The sequence below is a fragment of the Vitis riparia genome, unplaced genomic scaffold (genome assembly GCF_004353265.1).
Source record: "Vitis riparia cultivar Riparia Gloire de Montpellier isolate 1030 unplaced genomic scaffold, EGFV_Vit.rip_1.0 scaffold835_pilon_pilon, whole genome shotgun sequence".
Classification (NCBI taxonomy): domain Eukaryota; kingdom Viridiplantae; phylum Streptophyta; class Magnoliopsida; order Vitales; family Vitaceae; genus Vitis; species Vitis riparia.
In genome coordinates, this window is record NW_023269807.1 from 31,708 (window position 1) to 57,926 (window position 26,219).

The following is a 26,219-nucleotide window of genomic DNA, read 5'->3' on the forward strand; positions in this document are numbered from 1 at the left end:
GCATCCACCAAAACTCGCTTTGCATCCATCCTATTTACACATCCACCAAAAAAATTAAAAACCTATTAATACAGCCATCCTATGATTTAAAAATATCCATAAACCCATCTTCTTCTTTTTTCCCTCAATCTATTTCTTCCCAACCACAAACCTTATCTACAAATAACATAGAACATGGAAATATTTTTGAGTTTATTCTTATATAATTTTTGACCAAAAACTTGTAAAAATTGTAGGAAAGCAATTAAGAAGAATGTAGATATGATTTAGAAGTGAGAAAACATGAAAAGTTGTAATGTAAATGGAGAGAAAATTTGGAACCCATAGTGTCCAATCCTAGAAGGCCAAACATCTCAGCTATGTCCAGAGGTATAGGGTCGGACACCCTTAAGAGTGTCCGGAAATATAGAGTCGGACACCATTAAGAGTGTTCAAAAATATAGGGTCAGACACCCTTAAGAGTGTCCGGAGGTATAGGATCGAACAACTACAAAATGTTTAACCTTGGGACTCTGAACAATAACCGTGAGACCTCCTTCTAACCCAAAAAATATGATAAGAAATGCAAAAAATATGTATAAAAACCATACATGTGCACTTTTAACATCATTGGATATGATTATTTGTTTATCCATTGGTGAGAAACACAACTCTCTTGCTAAATTTTACTAGGGTTATGGAGAGATTAGAAGAGAATGAAAAAGGAGAGGGAAATGAATGCATTTTTGTGTTGAAAGGTATTTCAAGGATTTCAACTAGGAGCATTTATGTTCTAAAAATTTTCATTAAAAGGATGGATGCATCTATAATTTCCTATTTTAGAAAGATAGATAAATTTATTTTTAATATTTTGTTGCTATCCTGAAATTTTGTCTTATTTACTATTTAAATTTTCATATAAATATGTAGAAAAAAGTTATTAAAAAAATATTATAGATCAATTTTGAATTATGTAACTTAAACTAATCCAAACTCAACCCGAGCTCAGAGAAATGAGGTTGGGTTGAATACCTTAGGTTTGGGCTCTACTTTATTATTTTTTAATTCAGGTTAAGCTCGAGTTAGCCATCAACTGAACCAACTCGTCCAAAGTTGCAGCCCTACCAAAGACCCTTAAGAATACCGTAGTATTCTGTACCACCTTGAGCTCCCTACTTCATGTCATGAATTTGAGCCTTAATCTTATAAACTTGAGTTGAACTGCCTAAATCTGATTGATTGATCCCATATTTCTTTTGTTGTTGATGAGAACAAATATGTCTGTCCAATTTCTAGATCCATTAAGTTAACAAGCCAAGCCATCACCATTGAGTTTTTTGCCTCCCATGTTTGAAATGTTGTCTCATCTTCTTTTTCTGGTGGTTGTATTGCTCCAGTGAGATAACCAAATTTTCCCTTGCCTCAGATAAACATTTTTACAGATTGAGAGCACTACAAGTAGTTTTGTCTTTTAGTTTGTAAGATGTAATATGAAGGGAAGGATTGTCAGGGGCAGTACCTTATGTGTGTGGTGGCTGCTCAATGTTTGACTTGGAAGTGGCTTGTCACTTACACCAGACTGATTCAAATAGGAAACTATACAATTGTCAACCTAATCTAGAATAGAAATTAAATTTGAATTGCAAATCACAATCCCAAATTTAGCTCCGCTCCTTAAAATAACGAAATTGACCGAATCAAATCTCCTAAAATAATGCAATTCTCAACAACAACAATACTTAGTATTGAAACCTTGCTTTTGTCATAAGTATAAAGCAGTTAATATGCTTACTAAGACTCAGGATATTTTGGACTGATGCTAATGATAAATTTTAACTTAAATTAGTTGTTTGGGCTAATATAGGTAATAGGGTTATTCACTTCAGACTGAAATTAATGAACTAGATTTGGAAACTTATGGGTTATGTTTGGTTCAGGGAAAATTTGTGGAAATATGAGAGAGAGAAAATAGAGAAGAAAAGTAGAATGAAAGATAAAGAAAATAAAAATAGATTTAAAGTTCATAAATTATTTTTTTATACTACTTTAAAACTTATTTCACTTATTTTAACTTTCTATTTAATGGTTCATAGTAAAACCAAATATGAGAAAATGATTTTCCTTAACATTTTTTTTTTTCTTTCCTTGTATTTCTTGGGAACCAAACATAACCATAGTGATTTCGAAAGATAAAATTTTTACCTTGTTTCTCATTGATGAGAATACAACACAAAAATCTTTTATTGGACAAAGAGTGAGTATTCTTGAGGACTGCCTCGCTCTTTGAAGGTGACTCTACTGATTGGTTGGAATATTAGTTAGAGCTTTTGGAATAACATAAATCAGGTTTTGTTTAATGGTAATTGTCCAAATCCCTTTGACATTAGAGAGAATTAAGAAGAAAATTTCTTATAATTTTGTTTTTGGTGAATTGTAGGAGCTGCATGACATGGTTTTTGGTAGTTAAAACTTTCATCCAGATCATGATAATGATGCTAATTCAGCAGCAGTAGCTTTTACTTTGTAAATAGTTTCAGATACCTTATTCACAGGCGGCGAATAAGGTATCTGAAAACAGTTGCTTATGCTCGTCCAAAAATACCCTCAACCCAGAGACATTCTTTGCAGCATAGGAAGCATTATGAATGAGGGTCGATTATCTAGAGGGGATTGTCCTGATTCGATTTCACATTTCTTACGAACAAAAGTTACTAGTAAATTGTAATCATGTTCTTGGGTGGAGGCATGCTCCACATCTTCTCCCTCTCTGTCATGGTCCAATACATAGTGATCTTCTTATCAGTCAATATGCTTGCCTAATGGTTGAATAGCTCCATTCATAAGAATTAGGATGCTTGCTTGATGATTACCCATTTTGATTTTTGGCGAATCTTTTATCTTTTATCTTTTATGTCTGTTCTTTTCCTTTTTCTAGGTTCTGATTGTTTCCTGGAAAGTGAAAGGGAAAAGCAACAAAGGAGCCAGAAGTGGAAGAGAAGAAGAATAGAAGGAAAATAAGATGCTGGGTTTTTCCTAACTTTTCTCACCCTTCAAACAAGAAATGAGTGGTTTTAAAACCATATAAATCTTGACCAAACTTGAACACATCCATGTGTTCAAAAAATTACAAAATATTTAAAGTCAAAACGTTTAGTTATGGATTGTTTGAACCTTGGGTGCTAGGGTCATCCCTCTACTCTACACCACCTATAAACACCAAGGTCGTCCCTCTAATCCACACCACTTGAATACAGTAGTCTTAACTCTTAATAGTCCGATTAATTATGGTACCAATTTAGGTCAAAATTAGTAACTTGGTCAAACTCGATATTACTATTTACCTTATTTTATTTTTAATCTTTTTTGAATTAAGCATATGAAAGCATAGTTTCTTTGGAACTAATTATTCTTTATGTTGGGTTAGGTTGGGAGAGGGGAGGAAGAGGTTGGTACTTGGTGGAGGTGTTTCTTGGTGGGTGGCATTGCTAATTTGCTTGCTGATCCTGGGGCCAGTCTTAGTGATTTTCTTTCCCATCATCAAGTTTCTGCACTTTCAGAAATAAAAACCCCACTTTTTTTTTCTCTTTTTTTGGGTAAAGTGGAAATAGTCCGCCTTGGTGGGCTGGGCTGGAGCACAGATATCCTTCCCAAGTTCCAACACTACCAATGGAGAAATGGGTAGGGGAAATGGAGTGGTTTTCATTGATGATGTGGGCATCTCAACTCTCAAGCAAAAATCGACACCAACATGAGTAGAAACTAGAAACCATCCTCAGTGGATGAGCTTTATTTATTTACAACTGACATTTTGTCAAATTTTTTCTTTTTGGGTACTACACAACTCATTTGAGCGTAATTTGCAGTAGCAGGGGGGAGCTCTTGGAATTGTGAAAACAATGGAGTTGAAGGACGTCGGGAAGAGAAGAGCAGCTGCTGATACAGGCTAAGCGTGTTTGGCGGAAAAGGAGGAGGGTGAATTGTGGTTGGACCATACAAAGACCCTCCAGAAGGGGCGGTGCTTCCGTTTTGTATGTTGAGATCCGTGCTCCGACTCCGACCTACTCAGCATCATATTCCACATCCTATGCACATCATCGTACTCACACGTCTGCACGTCGTCATGAAGCTTCAACAGCCCTCCACCTGCCCATTTTCACCCAATCACATTTCAATCCAACATTTCTTTTTCTTTTTCTTTTTTTCCTAATCCTATAAGATGGCTTTTTTATCCATAAATAATCTTTCCTTAATAATGTTTTCGCTTCCTTTAAAAAGTATTATGATAATAATTTTAAAAAATATTTTTAATTTGATAAAATTTAAAAACACTTCGAAAAAACACTTGGTTCGTGATTCTTATAAAAATAAACACGACAAACACGAATAAAAATATTATCGAATACACTCTAAAGCAGACTCTTATGGTCATAAGCAAAATTAAAAAATTAAAAATTAAAAAAAAATTGAAACTCAATCCACAGGATTAAGATATGATTTTGTGTTAGGCCAAAAGGTATTAAATTATCAACAAAGTGGTCTCTGATTGGTACCGAACAACCACACTTCTTGTTCTTAATGGCTTCAGTCTATTGGATGTGCCCCGCCCCCAATCATCTCTAGATTCTTGTAATCTACACATCATTTTTTTTTTAGATCTTTATTTGTTTATTTTCTGAAAATAATTGGACAAAAAAAATATAAAAATAAAAACCCCACTAAAACAATTTGAAAATTTTGAGAGGCATGCAAAGTGGACAATAAAAGTATAAATAGAACAGACAAAAATGTTGTGATCAGAAGGAGAAGAACAATAATGAGTCATGCCTATAGTCATTATTAATTGTACTATAGATGTTTCTATGCGTCATATCCCAATTTGAAATTATTACATATCTTCTGTTAATCTCAACCGTATTTAATAATTATTTTATAATTATTTTATAATTATTTTAAGGATAAAGTCTCTGAAAATTGTCCCATCTTCAACAGAAATTTGTTTTGATCGCAACAGACTCCACCATTTCAATTTTTGAATATTCTATACCCTAAATTTTTTTCTAAACTTTGATTTCATTTAAAAAAAATCAAACACTTTGGATGGTGAATAAGGCAGAGATAGAGCAGAATTTGGAATATTCCTTTGACATTTAAGAGTCACTGTTCATAGCTCACCAGCAAAAATTAAAAAATTAAAAATAATTGAGGAAAAATTAGAAAGAGAAAAAAATTCTTCCGAAGAGCTTGCTTTATTCAAACGCAAGTCATTAAAAAGGAATGAATCTAATCGTTTCCGAATTAAATTGATTTCGACTAGTATTTTCCAGAGCGATTTCTTAGAATTTCTAGAAACCGAGAATTATCCTCGATAGTAATGTCATTCCCTCCAAATCAAACTTTCGCTGAAGTTATTGAATTAAATCAAACATGAAACGATATCTTTAAAAAAAATCATGAGATGAGAATTTAAAATTGAAAAGGAAAGCTAATTTTCCGGGAAAATATGGTTTTGTATTTTTCAAAACGATCCGGTGAAAGAAAAAAATGAGGAGGAGAGAGAAACTGACCATTTTTGCGGGCCTTGACGCGAGAAGAAACGGCTAGCCAAGCTCGTCGGACAGGGAAGATCATCTTGTGCCACAATTCCATCAACTGATCCTTCACCTTCCTCTTTCTCCGGAGGCGACGGCCCAGGCCTACGCGCAGCGCTATTGCCCTAAGCCCTGCCAGACCTGACGTCTGAATATCTCCGCCGCCGCCTTCCACCCCCTACTGCTACTGTAACCACAAGGCTAATGCTGTACGCGAAAAAAGAGAACGTTTGGATTTATGGAGAGGCGAAAAGAAATTCAAAGTAGTGATCAGTGAATCAGTGGATGAGAGAATGAGAGAGAAGAGGCGGAGACAGAGAGAGAGACTTCTGCGCAATTTCTGAGCGAAAAGCTGAGAGACAGAGATAGAGAGGGGACGTTTATTTATTTATATATGGAGATGTTGAAATAGGAATGTACGCACCGACACGTGACGGTGTGGTGGGCGATGCGGTGCCTTCTTATTTTGTTGTTTTTTCTGCGCTTCCTTCCGCTGTTCCTCTTTCCATTTTTATCCTTATTCGTATAACAGAAAATTAAATAATAATAAATTATTTTAATCAATGGTATATTTTCAATATGATCACGTGACACTTTTGCTCTAATAGTCAAAATTAAATAAACAATAATTATTAATCATTCCAAATTATTTTCAAAAATGAAAATTAAATTATAAAAATAATTTTTATTTATTATTCTTAAATATTTTTATTTATTTTAATTTTTCTTATATTATTTTTAAAATATACTTTAAAATATTTTGAATATAAATATTTTTATTGAAAATAAAATTAATAAACATTTTTTTTCGGTTCTAAATTGTTTATGTTTAAAAAGGAAGAAAGAAAGGTGACTGTGGTTTTTAGTGTGAAACAAATTGTGGATGTTGAAAAGGCTTTTCCACATATCTTCGTGGTTTTTCAAAAAAGCAGTTCAAAACTTGGGTAACAAGATAGCGTTGTTCTTAAATGCTAAGAAAGCTTTGACAATTTCAAGTAATACTTGTAGATAAATGTTTAATTTTGAAGAGAGAAAAAAAAGTTACCAAAGGCTTCTACAACAACCTTAAAATCTAGGTTTCTAAATCTGAAATACCATGAAAGGCTGAGGTGATGTTTATATTTTTCACTTACTTCTAAATAAAACTTTAAATTAAATAATGCTTAATAATATTATATATTAAGTGATTGTTTTTTTTTAATTTTATTTCTATTAAGTATTAAGAAGTAAATAAAAACCAAAAAATTATTTTTTAAAAATTTGAAAAATAAGTAATAAATTTATTAAAAAAAATGCAAAAACAAATAATTTGTAATTGAAAAGCAAGTTATTTTAATAGAAAGTTAAAAAAAAAAACAACCCTTTAAGTTGATTATTTTTTCAAAATTTTATTTTTATTAAGTATTAAGAAGTAAAAAAAAAAATCAATAAATTACTTTTAGTATCAAGAAAAAATTAATTATTTTGACTAATTTATTCGGTCAAAAATTTTAAGAAATGAGTAAAAAAAAAAATTTAAATACAAAAACAAATAATCTACAATTAAAAACAAGTTATTTTTAACAGAAAGTTAAAAAAACAAACAATCCCTTAATCTACCTTTACTAGACATCAATTGATTTTCATATGAAATTAAAATCCAATCCAATAATTGATATCAGAGGGAAAAGTCACGAGTTTAAAATATGAGAGCTTCCACCACTCTTATTATACTTAGGGATGGATCACGTGATTGATTAAATGCCATAAAATACTTAATATACCCTCATTGCATATTAATTAATTTTCAAATAGAATGGTCAAACCCTAATGAATCTTATTATTTTGTATATTAAGATTTGTGGACCAGCATTTTTTACGTGCGTCCCCACTCGATTGGCGAGACTCGCTTTTTATTATTTGTGAAAAATTAATTTTTAGAAAAAAGTTAGAGTCGCCACTTATTTTATTTTTATTTTAAAGGGAAAATAAAACAAGAAAGAAAAACCCTAAAATGTGACTCCATAATTTTTGGAAAAAACATGTCTTTGAAAAACTCGAGTCTTGGTCCGGGGATCAGGTTACTTATTGGGAAGGTACCTCTAGGAGGTAGCACCCCTCTAAGCCCTAAAAAGGTCTCTACTGACTGAGTTGAGGGAAACGTGGCAATTAATCGGTTAGTTATGGATACCTAAGTAGGCTAGGTGATTTTGAAAAATAGCATGCTTAGTAGGAAAACCAATCACAATCATGAAGAAGATTTAGGGTACGTACCTGGATAGCAAGCTAAAGCGCCTTTATGGGAAACAAGGTTAGCCCAATAACAAATATAAAACAAATTCAAGCATATCTCCGAGAGGAATCAAAATCAATTAAACACCAAACAATCATCTTTAAAATCAATATTAGTGAAGATATCAAGAATGTAGGACCCCCCACCAAAGTCCATATTACTTTAGCACAAATAAACCTCATGATTCCAAACAATGGAATTCATTGAATCGATTCGTGCAGTTTTTCATTATTTTTATATTTATTTGCATCGTATTATTTTTGTATTTATTTGCATCATGATACTAAATGTCAAGATTTATACGGTACTAAATCAATATCATACATATTTCTAATATATTGACTAAAATTTAATTTAAGTAATTCATAATTCAAATAATTGTTTTTGAAAAGTGAAGGTACAATGATTCTTTGAATGAAATTGATCCATCTCACCAACTCCCATCCCATGAACAAATCATAAGGTTACTACATTGAAAGAACATTAAAGGAGGTTGGTACAATTATTAAAAACTTTCGAGAAAATGAGTGAAATTGTTTGGTACTTTTAATGGCATATCACAAATCAATAGCCCAAGGCTATTGTCTTGTCATCATCCATAGGGTCCATTTTCCCCAAAGCTCCATTCCAATTCATGGAACCTACTCTAAATTTCTCTTTTTTTTTTTATTTTCTATTTCTAATCCAACACAACATTGTTATATTCAATTTTTTTTAAAAAAAATTAATTGATATAATTTAAAATTTTGTCTTTTTGCTATGCCATGTCATTTAGTTCCTTTGAGGATGAGAATGAAAATGATATTTTGAAAAACTTTCCTCTAAATAGCATATTGGAGAAAATATATTTTAGGTTGATTTCATCCTACTTACTCTAATTTATTTACATCATTTTTAAATTTTATCAAGTTATATTAAAATTAAAAAATATATAAATCAAAACCCTATTTATGAATTTATTCTTTTTTTTTCTCTTTATAAAAATAAATAAAGGATTCTACCACCCCATATCTGTCAAATTACATCACCGATTTAAAATTAAATTTTAAGCCTAAAAAATTGAGAGAAATATAAGGGAAATTTTTTTAAAAAAATTGAAGTAAATAAATTATTTTTATTTATTTATTCAAATTTATTTGAATTAGTTTATCTTATTAATATAATAATTAAATAATTTTAAAATATATAAATTCATAATTAGTTAATAGATTACCTTTAACATAGATTTTAAAAAATATTTTTAGATTTAAAAAAATAATTATTAATTATATTTGATTTTCTTTCATGATTTTTATAAAATAATTATACGAGAAAATATCATTTTTCTTAACTTTAGTATTTTTTTGAAAATTAAATATAATCTTATAATTAGATTTTTTTTATTAAAAATAAAACTATTGAATAATGATAATGGGACTTGACGAATCACATTCTTTTGTTAAATTTAATAAACTATTTAATAAAATTAGGAAGATTTTTTTAAAAAATAATAATAATATAATATGGTGCGGTGCAACGTAACAATCTCTCAATCCATAGAGTTTATTAGGGGAGTGTCGGTTCGAATAGTTTAATAGATTAGGTATGCTTTTGACTTGGGCTTTGAAACGTGTCTTGTCCTTATTCACAAAGCTGTGATAAGGTGTTGACTCTTCGAGCAGGCTTTTTAAATTAATTTTTTTTTATATAATTTAATATTAAATATTAAATAAATAGGATGGATGTATATATATAATATATAAATATAGATAGTGTCGGCAACATTCTAGTCCACGTGGGTAATCCCATGAACATATATGGTGAGTGTGAAAGGGATTGAGTGGATGGCGCATCATATGTGGCCATTTTGTTTAATTATTATTTTTTTAACTTTTTCAAGTTTCAAAGTTTCCTCCACTTAGCGAGAAAAATGTGAGTTTTAATTCAATTTGTTTTGAATTTTTATAGGGGGAAGACAATTAGGACTTCTCTCTCCCTCCCTCTATTTTTTATTTTATTTTTTAAATTTTCATTTAGTTCAAATTCTCTCTTTTTTTTTTTTATTGGTAAGAAAAAATCAATCTCTCTCTCTCTTATTGGTAAGAAAAATTAAACTTAGGGAAAATTTGATAAAATCTAACACTTATTACTTAATTAAGAATTAAGATTGTTTGATAAAATTAATTTAAAATTTATTCTATATTAATTTATTCTATATCATTAAATTGATATATTTATTCTAACAAATTATAATCAAATAAAGAAAGTCAAATATCAATCAAGGCCTGAAATAGTAAAAGAAATCATGTAGATAATTAAGACGAATGATGATAAAAATGTAAAATAAAAATATAGATTTACGAATAAGTTAATCATTTTTATTTATTACTTAAAATTGTTTCTTATTTTAATTATATCATTAAGTTATTTTACCAAATATACTTAATTTACTTAATAATTTAAATTATACTATTAAGTTGATTTACCAAACACCACTTAATTAGAAACCTATATAAATTTAAATTATTTAATATTTATATGAAAAAGAAAAATATATAAAATATGTTTGAAGAAGTACGTAAAATAATTTATTAACTTTAAATCTATTTTTTATTTTCTTATTTTTTTTCTTTTCTACTATTTCTTTTCTTTATTTTCTTTCTCATATATTTTTTCTTTCTTTCCCATGTATTTTTCTATCAAAATTTCCAAAAAAAATCAAATATAGGATAAATATTTTCATTTGATTTGATTTAAAAATTACACATTTATAGAAAAATTCACTCAAAATCACTCAAAAAGAAACAAAATACTGCCAAAATTGGGGACTTGCATAAATCACTCAAAAAGTCAAGCCATAGCATTTCATTTTATAGAAAAATTCACACATTTCTATAATTATAATATTTTTTCTAATAATAAAATAAATTTGGCTTCTTTATTTACCTAAAAAATGTAAATATCATTAAAAAATATTTTTAAAAACTATTAAATTTGAGGAAGTAAATTTTTTAATAACTCAATTTGTTTAATCAAATTTTAGAACTCAGTATCTTTTCAATGTTTTTATATAGAAGTTATTCTTATTTTTTTATTTTAGAAATAAAAAACAAACTTAAATCCAAAATGTACACTAAATAAGATGTTTTTACTTATATATAATTCAAAACCAAACATTTTGCTCTTAATTATAAATGAAATTACGAAAGAGATTGATTTTTTTGTACTTTCATTCAAGCATTAGTATAAAATTAGATAAAACCAACTTTAAATTAACAACTTTGAAGTAAAATTTCTTAAATACTTTCAAGATATAACAACTATCAATTTTAATTTTTTATTTTAAAGAAATATTTACACGATTGTTCATGATTTTCACATACAATTATAAAATGTGACAATTTTGAATGTGGGAAGAGATGTTTTTCTTTACATTTCCACCATGTTTCTTCATATTTTATCATTATTTCTTTATTTAACAAACTATATATTGACTTTTTAATAAGTTTAGGAAAAGTATTATATTTTAATAAATTTGGGCAGAAAAATGTGGAGTATTGAATGTAAGATGATAAAGTGTAAAACACGGTCAAAGATCAAGATGGTAAAATGTATTTAATATTTTTTTTTTAACAAGAAGATGATTGCATGCATGCTTCTATAAAAAGCTTAAAAAATACTATTAAAAAAAATAAAATAAATGCCCTTTTGAAAATTTTAAACAAGTTTCATTGAGTGAGTCAATGAAAAGCCTTTTTGGCAAAGCATTGGGAACTTGGAACTACTTTTGAAGAGAGGTTCAATTAATTGAGCCAATATGGAAGCCTTGTATCACAAGCAGAAGAAAAGTTACATCATAGGTCTATTTAACTCTTATTATTTTGTATCAAATTATGTCTCATTACTTTATACCTAATTCCAATATTTATATCTAATTGTATTTTTTTATGTTTTAATTAGGAATAACAATTGGGCTGGTTTGAATGGATCACCTCCATCCCAACCTCGCCCATTTTTTAAAATAATTTTGATCATCTTCCTATTTAAAAAATTATATTGACAGATGGGTATGCGAATTTTCTATACCATTTTTTCTTTTTGAAAAATTCTTAATTTTTAAAATAATTTATTACATTAAAATAAATATATTTTTATAAATAATTAAATATTGTAATTTTCATAACTTATTTTATTGAAAAAAAAAATTATTATTATTATAATTATATATGAAAATAAATATTAAATTAAATTAATTTTATATATTATCAGGGGTGAGATGAGGTGGAATAAAACAATATCAAAATTACTCCAAACCTGTTACAAGTTTTAAAAAAAAAATCTCAAATTCGTTTATTTAAATTTCAAACTCATCCCGTTAAAGATGAAACAGATATCTAGAAAAACTCACTTCATTATCATCCCTATTGTTAATCCTATTATTTGTAACTTCATTTAACAAACCCTATTTAAGATATATTTTCAACCGTCCAAATTGCATGTTCAATAGTCAGCGATTTGATATTCTAAAATCTTGCTATAATTATTTCGGTTAACGTATATTTTCAACGGTTCAAATTGCAAGTTCAATAGTTATATGATTTGATATTCTATAATCTTCCTATAATTATTTCAGTTAAGCTATCATTTCAAAATTTTACCTAAGTATTATTAAAAATTATTTATAATATTTAAATAATATATTCGTGTTAGGTTTGACTCTCCATACCATCACATTTAGGTTTTCTCCTACCATGATTTAGGAACATGTAATATTCAATAATTTTGAAAATGACATGTGCTATATGAAGTCCCCACAATACAAGAATTCAAAATTTTACTTGTACAAGCAACTATCAAAATGACAAAATATGAATCACATAAAAAAAATAAAAAATAAAAAGAACTTTTATTTTGTAAGTTATCAATCAACTTAATTTAAGTATTTTTCTCATATCGTCTTCAACATGTTGTAGCAAAAGAAAGGTTACTTATCATTGTTGTGGTTTGATGTTTTCTATGAAATAAGATTTTAACCTATAAACATCCTTATCAATGGTGGCATCTAGCTTCGTAAGTCTATTACCATGGAAAGGAAACAAACAAATAAATAAAATAAGAGTACAAATCATATATTTTGTGTAGGGATGACAACGGACTTGTCCTTTTGGGTACGCGTCTTATTCCACAACGCTTCGTCTTTAATGGGAAGAGTTTGAGATAAAGATAAATGAGTTAAAGATGAGTTTGAAAAGTTCCTAAAAACCCAAGATGGGTTCAGGTATGATTTTGTCTCGTCTTGCTTTTGCTCTGATTATATATAATTTTAAATAAAAAATTATTTTTGTTGATTTTTTTCATTTTTAATTTTTTTAACATGAATAAAATATGAGTTTTCATAAAATAAATTATAAATATTTCTAATATTTCTTTATTTATAAATCATATTTATTTTTAAAAAAATTTTAAAAATGGGTGGAATAAGGCGATTGTGAGAATTTTCTACACCTATCCCACTTTATCGCATTTAAATTTTTTTATTAAATCGAACGGAATTGTGATGGCATGAGCCATTCCAAACTTGACCCATTTTCATCCCTAATTTCGTATCATTTGACATGTTTTCCAATTCTAAATGTCCTTCAATTAGCATAGTGGGTGGGTGAATGAATTTTTGGATTTTTGGAGAAAAAAAAACTATTAAAAATCCACTCCATTCCAACACGAACAATCATGCTAACGTGATAGGTCAACAAAATAATTCCTTAATGAACATCTTAACATGCTTAATAAATAAGTTAAATTGAGTTATAGATGTATGAATTAATATAAGTAACTAATTAGTACAATTCTAACTCTATCAACTTGTCCAAACTAATATATAGATCTCCTATTTCTTTAAATATTAAAATAAATAAAAATAATAACTTATTCTTGTATAGTTATATGTAATATAAACTTTTTTAAATATTATTTATATTTTCAATTATTTCTAAATATAGTTTTAATTAACGGTCATTTTTCTCTTCATACTTTTCTTCTACATTTTCAAGTTAAAAAATGAATGAAATAAATTCCCTTTGTTTCCAAAAAAGTACTAAGGTGTTGTTTGTTTATTTAACTTAATTTTTAAAGCAGGTTGTTTTAAGATATAAGATAAAAGTAATTTTTTTTCTATTAACACAAAATCGTGTTATAAAAAGTGATAAACTAAAAAATAAATAATTTTAAAAATGATTTAAGTCTTGAAATAACTTATGGGGTGTTTGATAAAACTTAATACTTATTATTTAATGACTTAAGTTGACTTTAAGTTAAATTATACTTAAATTATTGACTTAAAACTTATTACTTAATTGTTACATTAAGTATCAAAGTTGTTTGATAAAATTAATTTAAAATTTGTTTTAAACCATCAAATTGACATATACATCCTCATAAATTATAATTAAAGTAAAGAAGGTTAAGTAACAATAGAGGTTGTGGAGTAACAAAAGAAACCGTGAAGGTGATTAGGATAAATGAGGATAAATATGTAAAATGAAGATGTGGACTTAAGAATAAGTTAATTATTTTTACTTATTACATAAAATTGTTTTTTTATTTTAAATCATACCATTAAGTTATTTTATCAAACATATTTAATTTACTTAATAACTTAAATTAAGTTATTAAGTTAATTTACCAAACATCCATTAATTTTAATTATATTTGATTTTCTTGGATATTTTCTATGACAAAATCAAACATAACAAAATTATTTTCTTTAATATATATATTTTTCTTTCTTTAGTATTTTCTAAGAGTCAAACATAGCCTAACAATTTAAGTTCATAAGATTTGGACCTACTCGGGATTTTCTTGACTTCTTGGTCTTTTCTTATTGGTTTTAGTTTATTTATTTACTCATTTATTGCCAAGTCTTTTGCTTAGGTTGAACAACTTGGTATATCGTAGCAAAATGTTTTAGGTTATGTGGGCTCTTGCGTACAACATTGAAGCTCTAGCACTCTTGTATAGGACTGGGTCTTGGTCTTTCCAGTTAGGTTTGAACATCAGCCATCTTCAGCCTAACTTTTAAGTTTTAAGACAACCTTTTCTTACGTCACTCCTTCAGTGGAGGAAACCATAACCAAGGTTTGAAAAAATTGAAATATATCGTTGATATTTCAGCGAAATATCGGATATTCGAGGTGGCCGAAATGAAATTGGTCACCGATAATGGGCAAAAAAATCAGGAAAATTAAATATTTTCATGAATTTTAAACTATTTTTGTTCAATTGATATTTTTATCAAAATATCCACTGATATTTTTAATATATTTATAAAATCCAAGTATAGATATATTAATGTTTACCGATATTTCAAACATTACTCATAACCCACCTCGTTGTGTTTCTTTTACCTTTTTGTAATGGAAAAATATGTATTTATGCATTTTATTCTAAGGATATATTTGGGTTGAGAAGTGGGTATTTGATAAACCAACTTAATAATTTAATAATTTAATTTAAGTTATTAAATAAATTAAATATGTTTGGTAAAATAACTTAATTATACAACCTAAAGTAAAAAATAACTTTAAATAATAAATAAAAACAATTAGTTTATTCTAATTACTTCCATAATATCTTTTATTATTCTATAACCTTCGTTGTTATTCGATCTTTTTTACCCTAATTATAATTTTTAAAGATAAATATATCAATTTAATGATTTAAAATAAATTTTAAGTTAATTTTATTAAATAATCTTAATACTTAAAATAAGAATTAAGTAATAAGTTATAAGTTAACAATTTAAGTATATTTGAACTTAACGTTATCTTAAGTAATTAAGTAATAAATATTAAATTTTACTAAACACCTCTTTAGAGCATGAATGGTTTCGGAAAATACTAAGGAAAAAAAAATATAGAAAAATTATTTTTTTTCATGTTTGGTTTTGTTATGGAAAATACGAAAGAAAGTAAAATATAATTAAAATTATTAAAAATTTATATATTTTTAAATTATTTAATCTTTATATAGAAGAGTTAAATAAGCAAAAAATAAAATAAAATGAAATGATGAATAAAAATAATTTATTAATTTTAAATCTAATTTTTATTTTCCTTCATTTTTTGTTTCCTTATATTTTTCCTCCCTATTTTGTTTCCTTTGTATTTTCCTTCAAGCTTTTCCGAGAACCAAAAGCAACCTAAGGAAATAGAAAAAATATTAAGAAAAAAAGATTTGGGAAATTCATTTTCTAATATTAGATTTTACTATAAAAAAATATCAAAGAAAATCAAATATAATTTAAATTTAAAAACTTATGTATTTTCAAATTATATATATATATATATATATATATATATATATATATATATAGACACATATATATATATAAAGTTAAAATAAGGAAAATGATTTTGAAATAACATAAAAAAAAAAAATGATCTATTGACCTGAATTTTTTCATTATTTTTTATGTTTTCTTTTGTATTAATTCCTAATAGCATAAGTGATGTTGATTTTTATTTTATTTTTTTCACATGATGTTAGGTTTTATTCAGTCCATTCAAAATTTTCATAATCAAGTTAATTTGATAAATTAGAGTTAGAAATTAAGGTTATGTTTGTTTCCTCGAAAATACTAGAGAAAGAAAAAAAATGGTAAGAAAAATGGTTTTCTAATGATTAGTTATCATAGGAAAAATCCTAAACAAAATAAGATGTAATTAAAACTAGTTGGCAACTTATACATTTTAAAATTATTTAATCTTTATATCGATAAGTTAAAATAAATAAAATGAATTTAAAGTAGTAAATAAAAATAATTTATTGAGTTTTATGTTTTTTTTTCCTTCTACTTTTCATTTATATTTCCTTTCCTTTACATTTTTCCTCAAATTTCTTGGAAACCAAACATCACCTAAATATTTTATTTAGAACAAAATTTCCTTGAGTTGCTTATTTCTAATAGTATGTTGATTAAACCTTTCCATAATTTTAAATATTTTCTTTCCTAGTCATGTGTCTTTCTAATAATATATATGTATATTAATAACTTATTATTTAGTGTATTCATACAAAAAAAAAAAACCACCTAAATTTGTTGATTTGAGTCCATGATAGGGACAAGGGTATCCTAAGTTGCAAGCCATGTCATTAAGTACAATAATAGCATTCTCTCTTTTGTGTGGGATTTTGCTTTGCCATCACATAAAACTAGAAGTCTAAAATTTGAGTCAAAGAACAATTATGATATTATAAATATTTTATTAAATATAAAGTTAGATGCATATATTTTCAAGTTGCTATTATAAGATTAGGATAAACTAAAACAACGAGGACTGAGTTTGGAAATATTATTTAAAAACCCTAGTCTGATTCAAGATAGGTTTAGGTATTGTCTTATATTGCTTCATCCATTATTTATACATATAATTAAACAAAATTTATTTTATTTTCTTGTTATTTTTCGTTTTTTGAACACATAAAATAAAAAACTATTTCTTATTAAAATAAATTAGAAAATTTAAATTATATTCATTTTTACTATAATTAAAATTTTAAAAAATTAAAGGTGATGGAACAAGGTGGGTCACACCTAATTTTATGTTATTTTTTAAAATAAAATTACAGGATGAGATTGAAACGATAGTAACTCTTAAACCTGTTCAGTCCTTTAGATAAGACCACTAAAGTTACCATTGTTGATAAATTCAATAATGTGATCTTATCAACTAACCCTCGATTAAAATTTAAATGATTCAAATATCAATAAAATTTTATGTACTTATAATTTTTCTTTTATGGAAGGTGAAGTCTACTTTAAGCATTGATATGATCATCTTTAGAAAAAGAAAGAAGATTCTACACCATCCAATTGTGGTCTCACAAGCAACAAAATAAAATTGTGTGGAATAAGCCATGAGATACGACCAACTCTATGACAAAGACGCATTAGGTAAAAGTAACCTCAATTTTAGTTTCTTTACTCACATTTTTTGGGAAAAAAATTGAAAAAAAATAAATGGTAAGAAGTGGACAACATTTAAACATGGATAAGGCCTCTTTTTGTTCCTCCATGGCATCTTCTTTTCATTTTAATAATCTCTCTCTCTTAGTGGGTTTCAAATGCATATGTCACTCTCCAAAAAAACTATAAAAATTAAAAAAAAATATATATATATATATATATATATATATATATATTCCTTTTATTTATTTATTTTATTTCTTCTTGCAAAGTTGATGTCATGGCCTCCTCATATTACGCCCACCAAATCTCTCTCTCTCTCTCTCTCTCTCTCTCTCTCTCTCTCTCTCTCTCTCTCTCTCTCTCTCCCTTGATCTTAGTGGGTTTCAAATGTATATGTCACTCTCCAAGAAGCACTATAAAATTTTTTTTAAAAAAATATTCCTTTTTTATTTATTTGTTTTTATTTCTTCTTGCAAAGTTGACGTCATGACCTCCTCATATTACCCCCACCAAAGCCTCATTTGATGGATAATATTGATGTAATAAAAAAAATAGTAAAACCTAAAGTAATTATTGGTATTTTGAACATATAATGGGCCTACTTTTAATATGTTTGAAGTTTTGATTGTGAAATAAAAGGAGGAATTACCAAATTACCCCTAATTTTATTGATAAAATTAATGGTTTAATTAATTGATTGATCATAATTCTCATGCAATGTTGTTTCAAAAAAAGAAAATTAAGTATGAATTTTTATTAAACCAACTAAATTGGATTAAAGAAAATGATAAGAGTGTGTTTGACGATAATTTTAGGAAATGATTATAACTTTTTTAATACTAAGAAATTTTTCTCAAAAGAATTGTTCAAGTGTTAAAAAAAAAGTAAAAAATGTTTTTTAAAATTATTGCGAAACAAATTCTAAAACTTATATATATTAGTTTATTATAATTTATTTGATAATTTGATTACTTCAAAATTAGATAATAATGACTTCATTCTTGGCATAAACAAGTGGTGTTGGTATGATTAGCGTATATTGAAATATGTTGTGTAAGTCAACATCAATGCTATGTAATTAGTACCTTTTTCACCCCATAATGTTTTTGTGGGATAAAAGAAACTTGTAAAATTTTAAGATCTTTGACTTTAGACAATGTAGCATAGGTTGAGAGGTGCCACATGGCATTTTGGTGTTATAAATGGGATATGAGAAGAATGTTTTAGGACTTTTGCTGACTCTTGTGGATAACTTCGAGCTTTGAATTATAATTTTGAATTTTTCTTTTCTCTAAATGGGTGTTTGGTAAATTCATTAAATAATTTTAAGTGACTTAATACATTTGGTAAAATAATTTAATGGTTTGACTTAAAGTGAAAAACAACTTTAAGTATTAAGTAAAAATAATTAACTTATTCTTAAGTCTACATCTTCATTTTACTTTTTTACTTTCATTTGTCATAATTACCTCCACAATCTTCTTTACTACTTCACAACCTCTATTGTTATTTAATCTCTTTTATCCTAGTTATAATTCATGAGGATAGGTGTGTCAATTTGATAATTAAAAATATATTTTAAGTTAATTTTATTAAATAATCTTAATATTTAAAGTAATAATAAATAATAAATTTAAGTTAACAAGTATAATTTAACTTAAGTTATTAAATAATAAGTATTAAATTTAACCAAACACCCCTTTAATCTCTATCTTCATTCTTTATGATATTCTTGATTAACAGACATAAGAATTAAGATTGAATTCTCAACTATAAGTGGTTTCAAAGATCTCCAACATGAATGATTAAATTCTTTACAATTCTTTCAAGACAATACATATTGATGCTTATTTAGGTTCAATGAATGCTTATTAATTAAATATGATTCATTGACAATTGAATTTGATCAAGTGCATGCATCATTTTTGAATTAAATCTTGAGATAAACATGTGCTTGAATTGTGTGAGATTTTGAAAGCAAAAGAATGTGATCATCTTTAGATTGAAAGATATCCTATTCATGGCTAAGGTTGGATCTTAGGTGTATGAATCCCCCTATATAATTCTCTTCTTTTGATTATTATTATCAATTGATGAAATCAATTAGTTCTTGGTGATGAATTTGAATTATAAGTGAAGTGGTCAATTAGGTGTTGGACCTCAAAGATCACTAGGGAATTGGAACATGGGCTCTATTATTGTATGGAAGGAAAGGATGTTAAGAGCTTTTGCTTAATGCATAGCTCAACCAAGATAATTTTTTGGTAGTGTAGATACTTAATTAACATGATTATGAACAACATAACATGGATGATTAAGGATGACAACGAGATGAGTTCAGAATTGAGGTAGGTATGAGAAATCCCCGTACCTTTCCTGTTCATTAACTTTTTTTTTTTAAAAAAATTATTTAAAAATTTCTTAATTACATTAAAATAAAGACATTTTATAAATAATTAAAACCTTATAATTTTTTTGTAACTTATTTTATTATATATATATATATATATATATTATATATATATATATATATATATTAAAATGGGAATTTTAAAATTTATTTTGATTAAATTTTACATATGATCCGGGTAAGGTGGACATGACAAAATAATGTTCAAACCCGCTTTGGACATCCTAAACATGTCCTAAACTCATTTATTTAAATTTTAAATTTGTTCCATTAGGGATGATACCTGAAAAAACCATCTCATTGTCATCCCTAAATTGATTATAAATAAATTGAGACATCTAATCAATCTTTTCTTAATATAGAAAAAAAATGAGATATTGTTAAGAAATAATTTGAACTACGAGAAGGTACATACTCTTATGTTAAGGTAATTTTTTGGCCATTGCTTAATATAAAGTAATTTTTACAAGTATTTATAAACTGATAAATATTATAAAACTTTGTAATTTAATAGTTTTATTTCCAAATATTATAAGATTATTTAAGAAAAAAAGGGAAAATTGAACTTGCTTCACCTTCTTGTTGTAAGAGCGGTAGGGCAGAAATTGGTGGGCCTTTTGGATGAAGGGGGTTGGTTATATGTGGCGCCAAATGCTCCATTTAATTCTACGTAGTAATCTCCGATGGCGCTCTGCAACTTCCGCAACACGCTCCTCTCCTCCTCCTCCTCCTCCTCCTATTCTTCCTCTTTTTCTCCTCTGTCGCCATTTCTTAAACCTCCAAATGCTCTTAGATTCTTCAACAAATTCTCCACCTCTCCTTTCTCTCTGCGCCTCAACTCGTCTAACAACGACAATCCCACCGGGGAAAGCGCCGGCGGCGAAGCTGGCCCGAGAAGGATTTCCGAGCAATCCTCCTGGGAGGCCAAGGACTCCGAGGGAAGGGACTATCTGTACAGGCTGGGGAAAGAGGCTGATAACATGAATATCGCGGTTGGGGCTAGGGCTGGCATGATTGATGATCTTTTTGTTGGGAATTTTCTCGGCCGAGACTGTAATTTTCTTTTCCGAATTGGGTATTTCGTTGGTTGGAAATTGGGTTTGTGGCTTTCTTCCAAAAAATGAAATACTTATCCATTGGCTGAGTCGAGTTCATAACTATTGGGAATTTGAAGCACTGTGAAATGTGTCACTGAGGGTTGAATTTTCCTCGGTTTTCCGAGAAAGCAAACGGTCATCCCTTGGTTGCTTGAAAAATGGGATTTTATTTTGTTTGGGAGAGGACATAGTAAAAAGTGTCGATCAACTAGTGGTTACTTCCTAGGGAATTTTTGAGGGCGAGCCTGATTTTTACCCCCTTTGGAATTGGGGTTTGTTTTTTTGGGGAATGTAGCTTTGCGAGGTTTGATTACGGAAATGACAATGGAGTTTGGGGAACATTTTCGTGTTGGAAACTGTAGTCAATGAAGATGATAGTTTTATATGATTTTTCAAATTTTAAAATGTAAAAGAACAATATTTTAAAAGAGAAAAAAGTTCTCATATTCTGCTGTTAACATGCTCTGAATTTTCTTTTTGATCATCTTTGTTACTAAACTATTGGCCTAGTTGAGGTGATAAGGAACTGATAGTGTGAAATGTAGGACATGATTGAAAGTGATCTTAAAACCAATTTTCCGTTTTCGTTTAAAATAGTTTTTGGAGGATTTGTTCTGTTATTTTTTGCAAAGTGTCATGAACAACAATTAAAAATACTAAGAATGTTCTGGAAAGTTTTGCCTTGTATATAAGTGTATAATAACAATTGAGAATTGTTTTTAGAAACTATTCTCAAAAACTATTTAACTGTTTTTTAAAACATTGCCAAGCAGGCCTTCAGGGTTGTATTTTCCTTGCTCTTCTCTGCAACCAACTGGGGTTTTCAATTTTGATACATGATTTTCACTCTTTGGATTTGCTTAGAAAATGTAATTTGGCTTTTTATTGGTTATGGGGCCACAAAGGGTATAAAACAAAGACATCCAAATATTGGGTTAGTTAACTTTCAGTTATTGGGAACCTGAAACAGTGTCAAGTGCATGATGTTTGGTTTTCCTTGGTTTTCTCAGCAACCAAATAGGGTGTCTGAATCTCTGATAACCATGGTTTCTCACTTTGAATTTGCTGAATTTGCTTAGCTTCTTTGAGGATTTAAATTCTTTTTTCCTTGTTTGCAGCGGATATTGTGTTTGATTACCGACAAAAAGTGACTCGCTCATTTGAGTATCTTCAAGGGGATTACTACATTGCTCCTGTCTTCATGGCAAGTTACATGGTTTTATCTTGCTTTATTTCTCTTATTTGTTAGGATGATTTTCTCTCTTTATTGTTTGTGCTCAATATTCTCTTTCTGGTTTCTCTTCATTGTAGTTAACTGTTGTCACTTACTTTTGTTAGACTGTTGACATTAATGCTTCAAACAAAAATAGTTATTAAAAGTATATTGGAACAATAGAACATGAAGTGTGCAATGTGGGATTACTTTAAAAATGCAAAATTGTTCTTTAGAAAGCAAAATCTATCTAATATGCAGACTAATGTTAAAATTTGTTTGGTCTAAGAAACTAGTTCTATTGAAAATCAATAGCTAAAATAATACACCTTGAAATGCTGCTTTTGTTTACGTTGTTTTTCCTGGTAGAATCCACTTTTGGACACAAAGTAACTATAGCAAATTTCAAAATAAGTTTCCACTGGTTACTTAGAAATCAATCAGAGGGACACCATAAAACATATTAAACTTTGCATTATTAATTTAAATTAAAAAAACCCTATAATCCCCTAATTTTATGTTAGCTTGTTATATATTTTGTTTTTTAAATCAAGGGCAACAACCATATCATTAAATAAATTCAGAAGTATGAAGAAGGATAAGATATCCTTTACATGAACACAGAATCTGATCAAAAGAAGAAAGCATCTAACTCCAAGGTTGTGCATTCCGCTGATGATCCACTAACTAGTTTATGGAGCAAGGAATCCAAGAATAGGAACAAAGTCTTAGAAACATTGATGATTTGACATAATCACGTAACATAGTTTCACTTATCCTGCTTCTTCTTTGGCACCCAAGAGATAACGATACCAGAATTTCCTTCTATATAAAGGTTGGAGAGATCCATAGATTTCACCTACAGCTATTGGCTCAGAAGAGCCAAAATCTCAGCCTCAATAGCCAACCTCAATCCAACAAGATTCAAGGAAACTCTTTGTACCATACCACAGTGACAGAAACTTGTTATGCACACTGATGAAATTCCTTCCTCATTTTAAGTTACTCCTAATTGAATCAAAATTCAAGTGTTAATTATATTATTGTTTTTTATTGAGAAGAATTATTGATTAAAGAATAACAAAAAATTAGAAAAAAAGCAAATAATTTTATGAAGAAGAAGCATCATGAATAAAAAAATTTGGAGATTAACTTCTCATTTTATTTTTTCTTATTTCTTGAAAGCCTTGTGTGTTTCCCTCTTAGGCTTCTTTTTCACATCGAGTTTCAGGCCTCTCCTTCAGAGGTCTTCTTCAAATGAATGGTGCTCATCTATTTATGGAGGAATGCCCTTAAATTATGATGTGCTTTTCAATTCTTAGTTGACAATGAAAACTAATATAATTTGAGATTTATCTGAATTGGCCTTTACGGGTGGCTCTTGATTAGGGTTATCTCCTTAGTAGCCAATGATGGCTTCTCACAACAAGATTTGTCTGAACTAACATGCCAATTACTGCTAACTTCTTTTAAGCTGTTTCATTAAATGTTCATATTTCTTAGGTCAAGATTTATAGCTTGTTATTTTATACTTTCCTATCTTAACATGCATTGTTTTTCCCCTTTACTTGACAGGATAAAGTTGGTAAGTTCTATGAAACTTTGTGAAGATAGAAAACTTTGATGAATCATGCAAAGCAGTAAGAAATTTGCACTGTGTTTCCCTTTCTTTTGTTTTTTGTTTAATTTTTCTAGTATATTTTTGTTGGAAAAATGTTACATCGGTTGATAACTTTCAATAATGTTATTGTAGAAGTATAAAAATGATATGGCCTAGTCTTTGTCACATTATCTTTGTATTATAACTTTTAGTTCAAAATTTGTGTTGGCAAAATTTTGTCTCAAAAGTAATGTTCTATGTTAGGAAAGCAACAATATGTGTAGCCGATAAAAATAGATAGTGTGTCAGAGACAGCATTTGTTCATTGGTTGAAGATTTTCAACCATGAGTTTTTGGAGCAATTTGGGTTTGGTGACTTAGAAACCTTAGATTGATATTTAGTGTGATTAATCCTTGAACTTTGATTAATTGGTTTAGGATGAAGTTTAAGAAGCAAATTAGAAGTTGACAAACTGTAGTTTAATTGACTGAAGCAACAAAATGGGAGTTCAATTCATAATTGGTTTCTTGGATCGACCAAGCTAGATACTCTGACTGGATGTATTGGGCTAGAAACTCTAGCTGGATATATTGAGCTTCAAGGACAAACACAGTTGATTTAATTCTTCTAGAAGTTTATTCAAGAACAAATTCCTACCCCTTAAAGAAATTTGAGAGAGATTTTATGATAAAGTTCAGTAGAGCTTTTTAATCTCCTTTCTAGTTTAGATTAAACAACATCTTCAGAAGACATAATAATGTCAGTGAAATATCTCACCACTTGTGGACTAAATCTTCTTGTGGATTTGGGTGGTGAAATTATTTATGTTTAACCATCTATGTCTATTGATGTGAGGGGAGGGTCTTGCTGGAAAGGGCTATTCTAGCCACTTTTTGGATGATTGGCTTGAGAATGGTGTTAAAATCTTTGAGGACAGACACAGATCTATATATTGGATACTGTTCCTTATCTCACATGTCTTTGGGTGTCTGGAACCAGAGTTCTCTGCTATACGTGTTAGCTTGATCTTGGTCAAATGAAGTGAGGTTTATTGTTGTCTATTGGAAGTGTAGCCTGCTGAGCCTAACTTAACTTTGGTGGTTGTTCAATGAGTAATCTGGGGCATAAGAAGATTGATGTATGCTTAGGAACCATGTGAGTACTGTGGTTAGAGTATCTTCTGTTTGATCCACCTATCGAGGTGGAGACCCTAGCATTATTGTAAGGATTTGCAGGAACCATCTTCAAGGGGAGTTGGTAAATTTAGGGGGAAAGGGACTCAGCTATTGCCCTTTCTTGGGAACTCAGGGTACGAGAGGGTCTGGAGATGCAATTCATGGATGTGTTGGATACCTTTCTAGAGGTCTAGGGCTTTCTTTAGTGGGAACACCATATTGCAAATTTTGGCTAAATGAGGAGCTTCGTTTTTGGCAATGTTTGTTAGATACCTTCTCCACCACTGAGTTTCTTGGTGTTTGATGTGGCCATCTTTTGAGTTGTTGTTGGTGGTTGATTGTATTTATTTCCTTGAAAGATACTAACCCTTGTACTAGAATCCCTTTTCTCTAATAAATATTCCTTTTTTTTCTGTTAACAGAGGAATAAGAAGGAGGTGAAGACGCAAGATCTCATACCAACATTACTGGGTCCTTACTGTTTTTTCTTCCCATTCTAAAGAAACATAGTAAAGATTCTTGGATTTTTTTGTGTAGTAATGAACACTATTCACCCTGCTACTGTATTTTGTTCTCAATTTTAATAGTAGGTCTTTCATCAAAATTAATTGAGAGAGTAACTTAACTGTTTAGTCCAACTCAACTGGTGCTCTGATACCCAAAAGAAAGTAATAAACCTCATAAAAGTAACTATGGGGAAATTTTGGTGTTATAAATAGGAAGCAAAATCTGATGGCTTGAACTTCTTATGTTATCACTTCAATGTCTAAGTTGCATAAATCATGACAATTCCTAGATAATTTCAGTTCGTTTTCATTTTAGGTTTGAATCTGCACATGTACTTGGCTTCTTCATGTTGAAATCAGTTGGAAAGGTTTTCCATAGTCATTTAGTATTTATCCCTTCAAGGGTGCGAAATGAGTAGTTCCATATCTTTT

General features: G+C 28.5%; 1 protein-coding gene across 1 annotated transcript in view; it reads left to right on the forward strand.

The window, feature by feature from the left end:
- Window positions 1–20,862: 20,862 nt before the first annotated feature.
- Window positions 20,863–26,219, forward strand: part of LOC117910749 (ribulose bisphosphate carboxylase/oxygenase activase, chloroplastic-like) — a 40,092-nt gene continuing 34,735 nt past the window's right edge. Inside the window, exons 1-3 of the mRNA XM_034824902.1 lie at window positions 20,863–21,248; window positions 22,411–22,496; window positions 24,081–24,090. Coding sequence (XP_034680793.1) covers window positions 20,879–21,248; window positions 22,411–22,496; window positions 24,081–24,090 — 466 coding nt within the window. The 5' untranslated portion in view covers window positions 20,863–20,878. The remainder of the gene's footprint in view (window positions 21,249–22,410; window positions 22,497–24,080; window positions 24,091–26,219) is intronic.